Genomic DNA, 13,046 nt, shown 5'->3' with positions numbered 1-13,046 from the left:
GACCCCCAGCCCTCACAGGCATCTCCACTGGGGCCGGCTCCCTGTAACTCCTTCCCCAGGTGGCTTCTGGGGGCAGCTTGGAATTTTATTCAGCCTTACATTCCCAGGGCCCAGCCGGATTTGATCATCCTGAGGCCAGGTCCAGTCCTATGAATCTTGTTGAAGGAGAGGAGACTTCTCTACAGTCCTGAAAGGGGAGTGTTTGCTCTATATTTGAGAGAACTGGGCTACACACATATATGTGTGTACATGCACATGCACGCACACGATGGCCCACATTCTTTTCCACAGCCACACAGTGTTCCCCATGTATGTGCAGTCAGACCCCTCACTCAGGGTGTTTGTCCAGTGGTAATATATGCGTAACAGCTTGGCACATTTATGCAGATATATCCACAGGATAAATTTCTTGATGAGAAATTGCAGTCCTAAAGTATGCATGTTTAAAATTTGGCCTCCAAAAATAGCTGTGCCAATTATTAATACTCACCAAATAGATGTGAAAACACCTGTTTCTCCACATTGTCATTAATACTGTGTGTCCTCAGTTTTGTTTTTAAGTTTTAGTGACTCTGGTAAGTGAAAAATGCTATTCTGTGGTTCTAGTTTTTATTTCCGCGATTGCCAGTGAAATTGAGAATCTTCTCATATGGTTATTGGTCTTTTGTGTTTCTTTTATTGTAAATTATCTTTGATATTTCTTGCCCATTTTTCTATCTTATCATTTATCTTATTATATTGATTTACATATTGCATCTTATGTATGTTTCAGACACACTGCACTTTCTCCTAAGGTTGTAAATTGTCCTTTGTGTATGATTATCTTTCAGTGAACTAAAAATTTTGTTTTACTTTTTAAAAAAGATTTTACTTATTTACTTTCAGAGAGAGGGGAAGAGAGGAAGAGAAACATCATCGCATGAGAGAAATATCAATTAGTTGCCTCTCGCACATGCCCGAACCAGGTACCAGGCCTGAAACCCAGGCATGTGCCCTGACTGGGAATCAAGCCAGTAACCTTTTGCTTTGGGTGCAAGACAACACTCAACCAACTGAGCCAAACCAGTCAGGGCTTTTTTAATTTTAGAGTAGATTTAGATTTATAGAAAAGTTAGTTGGATAACACAGAGAGCTGATTGTGATAGAATCTTTCTATCTTGAATAGGATGGCCTTCTGAACCATCCTAAGACCCATAAAAATATTGTGTTCTATTTTCTTTCAGTACTGATATAATTCTGTTTCTATGGGCTCTTAATCCCCTCTGGACTCTGTTTTCTGTAGGTATGATACAGGGATCTAATTTGTATTTTTCCACCCCCAAAGAGCCAGTGGACCCTACACCGGTTATTTTGTCTTACCTTCATCATATCCTAAACTTATGGTGTCATTCATCTGTTAGCAGCATGAAGCTTTGATTCCAGGAATCTGTTACAGGGTCTCTTTGTAGCTCTTGGCCCTTGGTTAGTGCCCCCTAAATGCCAGGAGTGAATACAATGAACAGCCTTACCTTGCTTTCAGACAGACACATCAACCAGGTGATACCTCCTGCCAAGAACTTTGCCAGGAAAGATGGTTCACCACATGGACAGGTGTTATTTATTCATTTACTTCAATACTTCATTGTATTTCTCTCTCTAAATACATAAAGCATGTAAATAGGACAGAGTTCAAAAGGCACCAAGGAGTATGTGTTGAAAATGCACACATGTGCTCCCCACCCTTCTTTTCACATAGAGGTATGTTTCTGCAGTCATTCCGGATTGGATAAGAAGTAGCTTCTCATTCTTTTTACAGGTGCACTGTACTCACTGTGACTTTTAGCTGCCCCCACAATTCTGCTCCTTATGGTGGCAATGTTGGAGCAGCTTGCTGGTGGCCTTGTTCTGCCCTCACTGGTGGCCACCCCCTGGACCCAGTTCCCAGACTGACCCCAGGAGGGAAGGCATATTGTGACAATGTGACAATGGGCTGTCACATTCTTAGTCTGCCAATTAGCTAAGCACAGAGCAAGAACTTCCACCAATGTTGATGTTGTGATGCAGGCCTCCCCACACCCACCTTGTTGACCAAGACTTCAAGGGATATGCCACAGGTTGGAGGCAAAGTTGAGCTTAACCCTGAAAAATGAAAGTAAATACTAGAGAAAACCACCTTTCCTTTGCAGGAAAGTCTGTCTGGGCACTATGGCCCCTCCAGGGTAGCTCCAGCTTCCGGCTTCTGTCCAGGCCCAGCACAAGTTCCCAGCAGACCTCTGCACCCACTCCCAGGAGCCATGTTGGGAAGAAGACAAGTTGAGGGCTGCTTTTGCTCCCCTAAAAGCTGATGGACTTCCACAGGCTCCCTACATCACCACCTTGAACGTTTATTAAATATCTCCTGCGTGCTGCTTCACAGGGTCCCTCAGAATAGAGGGCAAGTCCAACCATCTGCCCAGTCAGAAAGAGGAACAGACCAAGGCTGCCTAAAACATCACAAACCTGGCCCTGACAATGACAGAGCTCTTGCCCAGTATCAGCACAATGTGCAGAAACAGGCCTACTCCTTTCTTCATGGTGTACACTCTCAGCCATTGCCCTGGAGGGCAACTTGGCCAAATTAAGCAAATAAGTTTAATATGTGCAAACCCTTTGACAAACAGTTTAAAGTGGGGGAGTAGCAACGATACATTGACAAGGGCATTTAGCACAGTGATGGTCATGAAAGTGAAAAATTAGAAACAACCTCAGTACCCCAGCATAAATCAAATTGTGTTCATACTCCAGAATATTTTAGAACACTTAAAAAACAATGTCAGAGAAGAAGGGGAAGTTAACAGGTTTTAACTTCCGGGCAAGATGAGGCCCAGACAGACATGCTGCGTCTCGCTCAGCAACTAAGAAGGAATACAACTATCTCAAAACTAGAGACAACCATAAGTTCCAGAAAATTGAGCTGCATGGAAGTCCAACAAACAAAGATATAAAGAAGAAATACTCATCCAGACAGGTCGGAGGGGTGGAGCCGGGCATAAAGGATGTGGTGCGGTGGTGGTGGCTGCAGCGGCAGCGGCAGAGGCGGCAGTGGTGGCAGCAGCGGCAGTGGCAGGTCGGCGGAAAGTGTAGTCACACGTTTTAAAGTCAGAAGGAACACCTGGGGAGCGCTCCCAGCACTAGACCAGACTGCGCAGCTCACAGTTCCACAGCCAGGAGAAATAAAGCCACATTGCTTCTGACGGTGAAAACCAGTGGGGGTTGGGCGGAGGAAGAAACTACTGGTCTCTCTGCAGAGTCCGCTTGTTTAAAGGGCCCCCACGGTCCTAGAATGTTCGCAGACCCATCCACTCTGGGAATGACAACCAAGGCAACACTAGAGAGGTGCCAGTCCCATATGGAAAGCAGAAGTGCCTCGAAAAGGGGTGAGTGCTGAGCAAGTGGCATTTTGCCCTCTGAGACCCCTCCTCTACATATAACACCACAACATGGTGAAACAGGTCATCCTGTACTGACGAATACCTAAGGCTCCGCCCCTTACAATGTAACAGGAGCGACAGGACTACCTAAGACACAGAGGCAGACAAACACAGGAGCCTGTCAAGATGAGGAGACAGAGAAGTATGGCCCAAAAGAAGGAATGGATCAGGGTTCCAGTGGGCCAGTGGGAGAACTAAGCAATGAGGAGATAGCCAACCTAACAGACGAGGAGATAGCCAACCTGACAAACAAGAAGATAGCCAACCTAACAGATACAGAGTTCAAAACACTGGTGATAAAGATGCTCACAGACTTGACAGATATGCTTAAGTATGGCAAACGCATTAAGGGAAGAAGTGAAAGCTATGCTAAATGAAATGAAGGAAAATCCACACAAAACCAGTGGTGAAGGGATGGAAACCAGAATTCAAATCAATGATTTGGAACATAAGGAGGAAAACAACAGTCAACCAGTACAGAATGAGGAAACAAGAATTGAAAAAAATGAGAGGTGTAGGAACCTCTGGTACAACTTTAAACGTGTCAACATCCAAATCATAAGGGTGCCAGATGGAGAAGAGGAAGAGCAAGAAATTGAAAGCTTATGTGAAAAAATAATGAAGGAAAACTTCTTCAATTTGGCGAAGGAGATAGACATACAAGTCCAGGAAGCACAGAGAGTCCCAAACAAGCTAGACCCAAAAAGGACCACACTAAGACACATCATAGTTAATATGCCAATGGTGAAAGTTAAAGAGAGAATCCTAAAAGCAAGAGAAAAGCAGAGAGTTACCTACAAAGGGTGCCTATAAGATTAACAGCTGATTTCTCAAAAGAAACTTTGCAGGCAAGAAGGGATTGGCAGGAAGTATTCAATGTGATGAACAGCAAGGACCTACAACCAAGACTACTCTATCCAGCAAAGCTATCATTTAGAATGGCAGGGCAGATGAAGTGCTTCCCAGACAAGGTAAAGCTAAAGGAGTTTATCATCACTAAGCCATTATTATGTGAAATGTTAAAGGGACTTATTAAGAAAAAGAAGATCAAAACTGTGAACATTAAAATGACACCAAACTCACAACTATCAACAACTGAATCTAAAAAATAAGAACAAAATCCAAATGAGCAAACCAGAACAGTACAGAATCTAGGAATGGGGATCATTTGGAGGGTTATCAGCTGGGAGGGAGAAGGGGGAGAAATGAGGAAATGGAGCAGGGACTAAGAAGCATAATTGGTTGGTACAAAATAGACAGAAGTTAAGAGTAATATAGGAAAGGGTGAAGCCAAAGAACGTATATGCACAACTCATGGACTTGAACTAAGGGGGGTGGGATTGCTAGAGGGAAGGGGGTACTGGGCAGAGGGGAGCAAAGGGGAAAGAAATTGGGACAACTGTAACAACATAATAAATAAAATACACTTAAAAAAAAAAGAAAGGGAAAGTTAACAAAATAGTGCCAAATGGAAAAAGGCTATGGCCCTGGCTGGTGTGGCTCAGTGGACTGAGTGCCGGCCTGCAAATTAAACAGTCGCCAGTTCGATTGCCTGTTAGGGCACATGCCTGGGTTGTGGGCCAGGTCCCCAGTTGGGGGCACAAGAGAGGCAACCACACATTGATGTTTCTCTCCCTCTCTTTCTCCCTCTCTTCCCCTCTCTCTAAAAATAAATAAAATCTTTTAAAAAAAGGGAAAAAGAAAAAAGGCTATGGATCCATATGTAAAGTGTAATCCGGTTCTGTTGCAGGGGGAGTAGTCTTTGGGGTTTGATATTAATATTAGTGACTTCTATCATCTTTGGGCTCATTTATCTTTTCTGAATACCCTGTTGGCCTCCCTACCTCTGCTCTTATACCCACAGCGTGTTGTTGCCATTTAGCCAGAGTCACCTTTACTTAATGATTTTAAGCTTTGCCACAGAATATTTTGAACATATACAGAAGTAGAGAGGACAGTGTAATGGACTCCATGCACACATGTCCATCTCAACAGACATTCACTGTGGTCATGGTGACCCTTTCACCCTTACCTGCCCACCCCACCTTTCCTGCCACTGATCAGTGGGAAACAGGTCCCAGACATCAGACTATTTATTTCAGTAGGTATCTCTAAAAGTTAAGGCCCTGTTTTTTAAAGCATAGTAGTTACCAAACCTAGAACATTTAACAGTGAAAAAACTACCACAAGAAAGTGAGTCGTGTCCCTGCCCAAGAATCCCCCAGGGCTTAGCATCATACTTGGGAGGATGTTCATTCTAAGATGGCCGGTAAGGCACCTTGGGATATGGCCAATGTCCACTGCTGTGCCCCTCAGTGTCCCTGGGACACACTAGGGCTTGTGTTTTGATGTCCCCTCTTTCCAGTACACTCCCTTCCTCCCACATTGGCAGGAGACTGGCACTTCCACATCACTGTGGTCTCTGCCTGAGTGTCACCTCCTGAAAGAGACATCTGCTGATCATTCTTTCCAAATTAGCTCCCTGCTCAGGGCTTCCAGAACCTTTTCTTTGTTTTTCTTCCTGACTTGTCATCAAACATTACATGTTGGCGGCATTTATTTATGTGTAATCTGCCGCTGCCCCATTAGGATACAACACCCTGCAAGGGTGTCTTCAGTGCCTGGAACAGTGGTCAGAATATCCTAAGTGTTCACTGAATATTGGATGAATAAGTGCGTGCCAAATTTTGGCGCTCTGCTTATCTCTGCTTCTGTGTTGGAGATACATTCAGGTTTTGGCTTTTTTTTTTTTTTAAAGGGAAAGGAGAGAGTTGTTGTGAGACATTGGGCATCCTTCCTGTGTTGGGGAAAATTCCTCCCTGTGCCTCCCTCTACACAGCAGCAAGGGCCAGGCATTCCTTTGTCACCTCCTGGGAGCTAGAGCTGGCACACCAGTCAGGTGCTCCTGGGGGAAGGAGCCCGGGCAGCAGCCCTCCCCACTCTCCTGGGCAGGGACCTTTCCTGCTCACTGCTGCCCCATGTCCCTCAGCTGCTGACTGGTTTTCAAGCCCAGTTCTTCTCTTTCTCATGATCTTCAGAGATCCCCAGCATCCTCTCAACATAGTCCTTTTCTGTCTGAAGCAGCCGGATCTGACCAATAAGGGAAGCTGGCTGATGAAGCAGAAGGAAGGTGGCCCTGAAAGATGGCAGCCTCCAAGTCACCAGGTCTTCGTGCATTGGGCACAAGCACGGTGACACTTCAGGAGTGCCATAGCTTTCTCCAAGGACCCCTTGTTTCCTCCAGGTCCCATGTTTTGGGGACAGTCCTCGTGATCCCTCCTCCCATATTCAGAATCCCAGCAGACCTGGTTCTTCCAGAACCTTTCTTCTGCAGTCATCCCTTCTTATTCTTACACCTTTAGCTTTTTACTCACCACTAGCTCTTTCTCCTCAGCAAATAATTGCAGTTGTGAATCTCCTGCCTTAGCACAGTCCAGTGTCCACCCGCCATTCCTTCCACCCCCTGCTGCATCTCCAAACTTCCTCCCCCCCCCCCCCGTTTCCTCCAGCTCCTTGTCTGACCCCTGGATGCATGCTGGAGTCTTCAGAGCTCAGTGTTGTAGGGAGTTCTTTCCTGAGAAGACAAATGTTGAGAATGTTTTAGAAGGAGGTAGCCAAGGTCTAAAAACCCTCAATATTTTACAAGCGTTCAAAATTGCAAGAAACAAGAAACAAAGGTGAAGTTCATGTCTAGGAGTCAAGGGGCCATGGCTGGAGCTGGGAGATAGACAGCAAAGAAAAACGATGAAGCCAGGAGTATGAGGGGTAGTGGCTAATGAGGACCTGGCTCACTTTTGTGTGTGTAAGAAGGTGGTGGGAGTGGCTTAAGGAGCCAGAAGTGGAGAAGACCCCTCATCTGGCACCAGCCACTCATCTCAGCTGCTCTGTCACCAGTGACCTAATGGCTCTTTCCCATGAACAAGTGTAGCATCCTCTTCCCTGACTTCACAGAGTACCATCCTCCTGATCTCCCTCTTCCCTGTGCCTGTCCCCCGTCGCCACCACTGACTGCCCTCCGTCCCCCGTCGCCATCACTGGTTGCCCTCCCTTCAGCGCCCCTTGAGCTTTGCTGTGCCTCAGGGCTCTGTTCCAGGCCCTCTCCTCTGTCATGAGGCGCAGTCTCAGGATGTCTTCTGGGAAGGCACTGTGGTTCTCTGCCCACACTGCCCCATGGGGTGCCCTGTCCATTGGGGAACTCAGGCATTCCGCCCCAGCTGGTGGAGTGTTGCTGCCTTGCCAGCCCACCCCAGGAGCTGCCTCTGCAGAATACGCATCTTCCCCAAGGTTGTACCCCTTCTTGGGAGCAGCCCAGTAATGGGGGTACAATGGCCTCACTTCAGGATGTCTGAGGGACCTCGCCAGCCCCAGAGCTCCTTGCAGGGCCAGTTTTGCTATGACTGCACCACAGCCTGGCTTTCCCCTTGGCCTAGACCTGCTTCCTTCACTCCCCACAGGGGTCATCCCAAGAACACCTGTCTCCTTCTTTCACCCCATAAATTTCCTACACGATCCTCTCTATTTTAGAGCCCAGTTCCTGGGGAACTCAACCTGACACCCTCACCTCATCCACATCATGGCTTCAACTCCAACTACACAATGGGGGCCCCCAAGGCTATATCTGTGGCCACACCTTTCTGCTCAGCACCAGGTCTGTGTGGGCAGGTATTTCCAGTTGAGCATGTGTAAAGTAGAGGCCACCACCACGTCCTCCATGGCCCCATGGGGGCATTAGCACCTACCTGCTACCTGAAGCTTGGGAGTGTGGGGGCATCTTCTTTCCTGTCAGGGTATTCCATCTCCCACAACACTCATCTCCTTGTCATGACACTGTGGCTGCCACGGTTGCAGCTCTTAAATGCCACGCCCTGGATTTCTGCCGGGGAATTGGAGCTGTCTCCTTCCAGGCTATCTCCCGTCTGACCAATGCCCACCCCCCCACACTGTCTAGCACTGTGACCTTCCTTCAAACGTCATCTGTCTGTCACTCCTGTGCTTAAAATCCTTCAGGTTTCTGTCTTCGCGATGAAGTTAAACAGCCCATTCTCACACATGAAGACCTCTGGACCTCTTTCCCAGTTCTACCTTCACCCCTCTCCCCGTCCCCATCCCCAACAGGCTCCCATACTCCAGCCATACCCTAAGTCTTGGCAGCCACCAAAACGACGAGCATTTGTCTCTGAACTTTTTGACATCTGTTCCCTCTTCTTAGGGAAGTTTCCTCTTCCTCTCTCCTCCCCTCAAGACTACACTCAGAGAAAGGCATCTCCTCTTCCCAGACACCTCCTGCCACAGGCCCTAGTTGCTGGTGCCCTTTGCAGACCCTTGGACTGGAGCATCTGGAAGGAGGAGTGTGACTTTGCCTTCTGGTCAAAAGCCTCTTGTGGACAATGGTAAGGAAACATGGGCTGAATGATGTAAAACTAGGCTGGCTCATCATCGAAAGGTACTGCTGGCCATCAGAGGCTGCCTGGGGGCAGGCCCTGTGGCCACCAGAGTTCTGTGTTCACCAACAGTTTGACCAGGGCAGACAGACCTATCCTCTCGGATGAGGCCTTTTGTGGAACAACAGTCAGATTCATGCATGACATGAGTACAACTGACAGCAAATTGAAGATTCCAGAAGATCTCAACAGACCGTAATGACCGACTGGGTAGAAAAGAGAGACCCAGCTGCACAGTTAAGAACAAGATATAGGAAATGGGATTTGACAGCGAGATGTGTGAAAAAGATTTTGGGCTCAATCTGTTAACTGCACAGCCCTGTGGGGCGTCTGAAAATGAACAGCAGCCTCAGCTCTGAGTACCTCCCCTGCCCAGAATGCTTGACAACCCCCAGGGCCCTCGGAAGACCCAACACAGAATGGCAAAAGATTAAAAACTGTGGCTGGAACACCTCAAGAAGGGTGGCCCAGGAAACAATGCAACTTCCCTCCTGTGTGTGGATGGAGATGTTAGAGGAGGTGACTTTTAAGGTATTTTCTAAGCCTGAGGTTATAATACCAAAAACAAAGGGAGGGAGGGAGAGAAGAAGTTGTCTTGTGATTATCTATATGAACTTCATTTATTACTAAACAGTAGTAACCTTTTTATTTAGTTATAATATGCATATAGGAAAGGACACATCAGAGGCAGACACCCAGCACACTTTGCAAAGGGGACCGTCCGTGTAACAACCACTACATCCTAGGAGAGACTGTCATTGTCACCTGCTCCCCAAAAGCCCCCTGAGGCCTCTCCCAGGTGTTTCCTCTGCAAAGAAAACCCTTTCTCAACTCCCATCACACAGAGTGTTCCACATGATTTTGAACATGTACAAAAATGGGAACATGTGGAGTTCTCTCTTGCACCTGCTATCCTGGTAGTGTCAGCTTTTTGTGGAGTTCACCTTTGTGGAAGAGATTAGATCCTTCGTGCTGCCACATGGCGGCTCAATGACCCGGTCTGTGGCTATCTGTACCCTGCTGCCTCTTACTGACACACAGGAGTGCCTCAGCCTGTGTGTGGGCGACTGGAGACCACAGAGAAGGAAGCCCTCATCTCTTAGCCCAGGCCCTGGTCCTTTCTGCCTGGGCAGCACATGCTCAAGTGCAGGAGGGAAGACTCCAAGTGAAGAACTGAGGGCAGGTGGCATGAGAGGCACCCGTGACCCCGAGTGACAGCCTGGGCTGCCAGGAGAGGCAGACGCCCTGAGGCAGGGAGGGTGTTGGGCTGCATTTCCACAGGCGGAACAGGCCACTGTTGTTGCTTCCTGAGCTGCCCTAGAGACATGGAAAAGGCAGCTCACGCCTTTGGCCAGATGCCTGATGGCCTTTTAGGGTAGTTCAGTCTTGGCAGGGCCTGGTTCCCCTCTGAAGGAGTGCAGACCAGAGGCACAAGAGGGGGCCACCTTGACACTCAGTTGTCCTGACAGCCTCTGCAAGGTACAGGCTGAGCTGCCCATTGCAGGAGATGAAGGGAGGCCTAGAGGCTGGGAAGCAGTGTGCCTGCATTCCACTTACCAGATTGCTGACTGTTTAGAAAAATCATTTCGAATTTCCCAGCAATTCGGGTTCCTCTGAGTGCTAATCCAGTGTCCTGGTCTTATGGAGGCCCGTGGGAGTGGCAGGGGCAGGGGCAGGGCTGAGGCAGAGGCCTGGTTTGTTGGGAGCCAGTGGTAGGGCTGGAGCTTTGCCTTATATGACAGTGGCTGGGATGGCTCCAGTGGCTTTTGCATCCTCCTTTGTCTGCCTAGTTTGATTTCCGGGGAGGCTTTGCCGGGTGGGGTCCAGCAGCTTTCTGGGAGGAGGAGTCTAGGCCAGCCTTAGCCAGGCCTGGCCCTCTGCCTGCCCCCTGCACTGTCTGGGTGGTGTTTGGGGTGTACATTTGCTTTTTCACCTCTGTAGAGTGAGTTCTCAGTCTGAAAGTAAGAAGTTGTCTTGTCCCCTCTCCCTGGGGAAACTGAGAGTGCAGGGGACTGTTTTTTAAAGTCAGGGAGAACCATTAGGATAAAAGGCAGGGGCCGGGGGGGGGGGCGGGGGCACACAGCGAGGGGGAGTGCCACTCTCAGACGTAGGTTTCATTTTTATCCATTCACAACCTAGTGCTTTTTCTGGTGCCTTTCTTCATTTCTGGACATCAGCCCTGTCCTGACCCACTTGCCTGCCTCTTCCCTTCTGGAGCCACCCTGGTTCTACTTCCTGGGCCTACCAGCACCCCCACCCCCAGGTCAGCCCCTCCCCACCTCCCTCCCCTGCCCACTGTGATAAAGGAGCTCTTAGCAATCCTAGCTTGGATTACTGACACCCAGATGCAGCACTTCTGACTCTGGCTGCAAGTTTGCTCAGAGCAGCAACTCAGAGGGGCCATTTACCTCCCATTGTGTTCCCCGCCCAGCTGCTGCTGAGGCTCCCGGAAACAGCTGGAGAGCAGGTCCTGGCTGACTGTGAGAGGAAAGCCATGCAGAGTATTCGATGGGGCCAGGGCCCAGGGAGAAACTGGAGGGTGGGGTGCAAGATGGGCAGCATCTGACTGTACCCATGGGGGTCTACTGTAGGGGACCCCAAGACGAGAGGCTCCTGTTTTCTGTCCCATGGTGCAGTTCAAATGGGACTATCTTTCCTCAGGACACCTAAGGTGGGGTGGAAATGCTGAGGCATTCTGCAGAAAAGGGTCAAGGCTCACAGGAGACAGGGTGAGGGAAGACCCCATGCTGGTTAAGGTCAAGTCTTCCAGGTCAAAAATAGATGGGATGGCCAGGCCCTTCCAGGGTTGCCGGATAAAATGCCAATATGGCATGGTAGAAATTATGCTTAAAAAATTCTTCTTTGTTAATCTATAAGTAATTCACATTCACCTGGGCATCCTATATTTTTATTGGCCAAATCTAGCAATCCTGTCTCCTCCCCCAGCTGAATTCCTTCTTTAAATAATAAGTTTACTGAACTGTAACACACAAGCAGAACACAACACAGACCTAAGTGTATGGCTAAATGGATTTCCACAAGTCAGACACCTGTGGAACGGAACCAGCACCCAGATCAAGAAATGAAACATAAGCAAAACCTGCCCCCCTCAATGTGTCACCAGTATGCCCACTTCCAACAGGTGGTACTTGCCTGTTCTTGTTCTTTATATAAGTGAAATCATACACATACATTCTTTTGTATCTGGCCTCTTTCACATGGCGCCAAAAAGGTCATCCATGCCGTTGCATGTGCTTGTAGGTCATTTATGGTTTTTCTGCACAGAGTGGAGTGGTATGGATCTGTTTAGCCATTTCAGTGGCACTATACTTCTGCCTTTCTTGTTTCTGTAGTAAGCACCTAGGAAGAGGACTGCTGGGTCATGAAGTAGGCATGTGGACAGCTTTAGTACATCTTCCAAATAGTTTACTGAGTGGCGACACCAATTTACGTTCCCACCAGCTCTGCGTGAGCCCCTCCCCCTGCACCCCTCCCGAGGCTGGGCCTTCCCCTCCTTCTCATGTTCGTTGTGGTGTGGAGTGGTACTGACTTTTTTCTTTGTTTAATCGAGCACCTCTTGTGTTGTTGATTCCTTTTACTTCCTTGACTAAGTGCGGTTGAAGAAAATAAATGAGGCCCCTGGCTCAGATACCAGCCTGCCCAGCCTGGCCCAGTCCCCAGCACCATGGGGGACCTGGGCAGCCTCAGGCCCTGGGGAGGAGAGTGCAGGGGAGTCTTCAGCGCCAGCTGAGGAGTGGCTCAGCCCTGCTCCCCGAAGTACTTCTCCAGGGAAACATCATTCTTGCATGCTGCCCGCAGCTTGCTGTTCCCACATCCCCTCCCTCCTTTAGTTCCTGTGGTGTCCTCTCGTCCACAGTCCACACTGTGGGATCTCTCCACAGTGTTGTCACCTTAGGGCGGTTCTTCTCTAAGGAGCCAGTTCCAGACAAATAGTTCCTTCCAGCTTTAGGACCTCTCCTTTGCTTCCCCTGGTGGTGGATTTCCACAGGAGTTAGGGACTGCAGCCACATCAAAGTGCATGCTAGGGGCTGACATCTGCTGCCTGCAGGGGAGCAGCAAGTGCATGGGTGTGCATGGATATGTACTCTCACGGTGGAGGCCGTGGGGGGTGGGGGGGGAAGCATGGGCGAAGGGC

General features: G+C 48.7%; 1 protein-coding gene across 1 annotated transcript in view; it reads left to right on the top strand.

The window, feature by feature from the left end:
* The window catches only part of FAM178B (family with sequence similarity 178 member B), a 91,744-nt gene that overhangs the window by 52,580 nt on the left and 26,118 nt on the right, over window positions 1-13,046 (top strand). The window contains exon 10 of the mRNA XM_090280764.1: window positions 8,768-8,839. Within this exon, the coding sequence (XP_090136890.1) occupies window positions 8,768-8,839 (72 nt within the window). The remainder of the gene's footprint in view (window positions 1-8,767; window positions 8,840-13,046) is intronic.

The sequence above is a fragment of the Furipterus horrens genome, unplaced genomic scaffold (genome assembly GCF_987537825.1).
Source record: "Furipterus horrens unplaced genomic scaffold, mFurHor1.1.pri manual_scaffold_6, whole genome shotgun sequence".
NCBI lineage: Eukaryota > Metazoa > Chordata > Mammalia > Chiroptera > Furipteridae > Furipterus > Furipterus horrens.
Note: the sequence above shows the minus strand (reverse complement) of the source record. Positions and strands in the feature narration are given on the sequence as shown.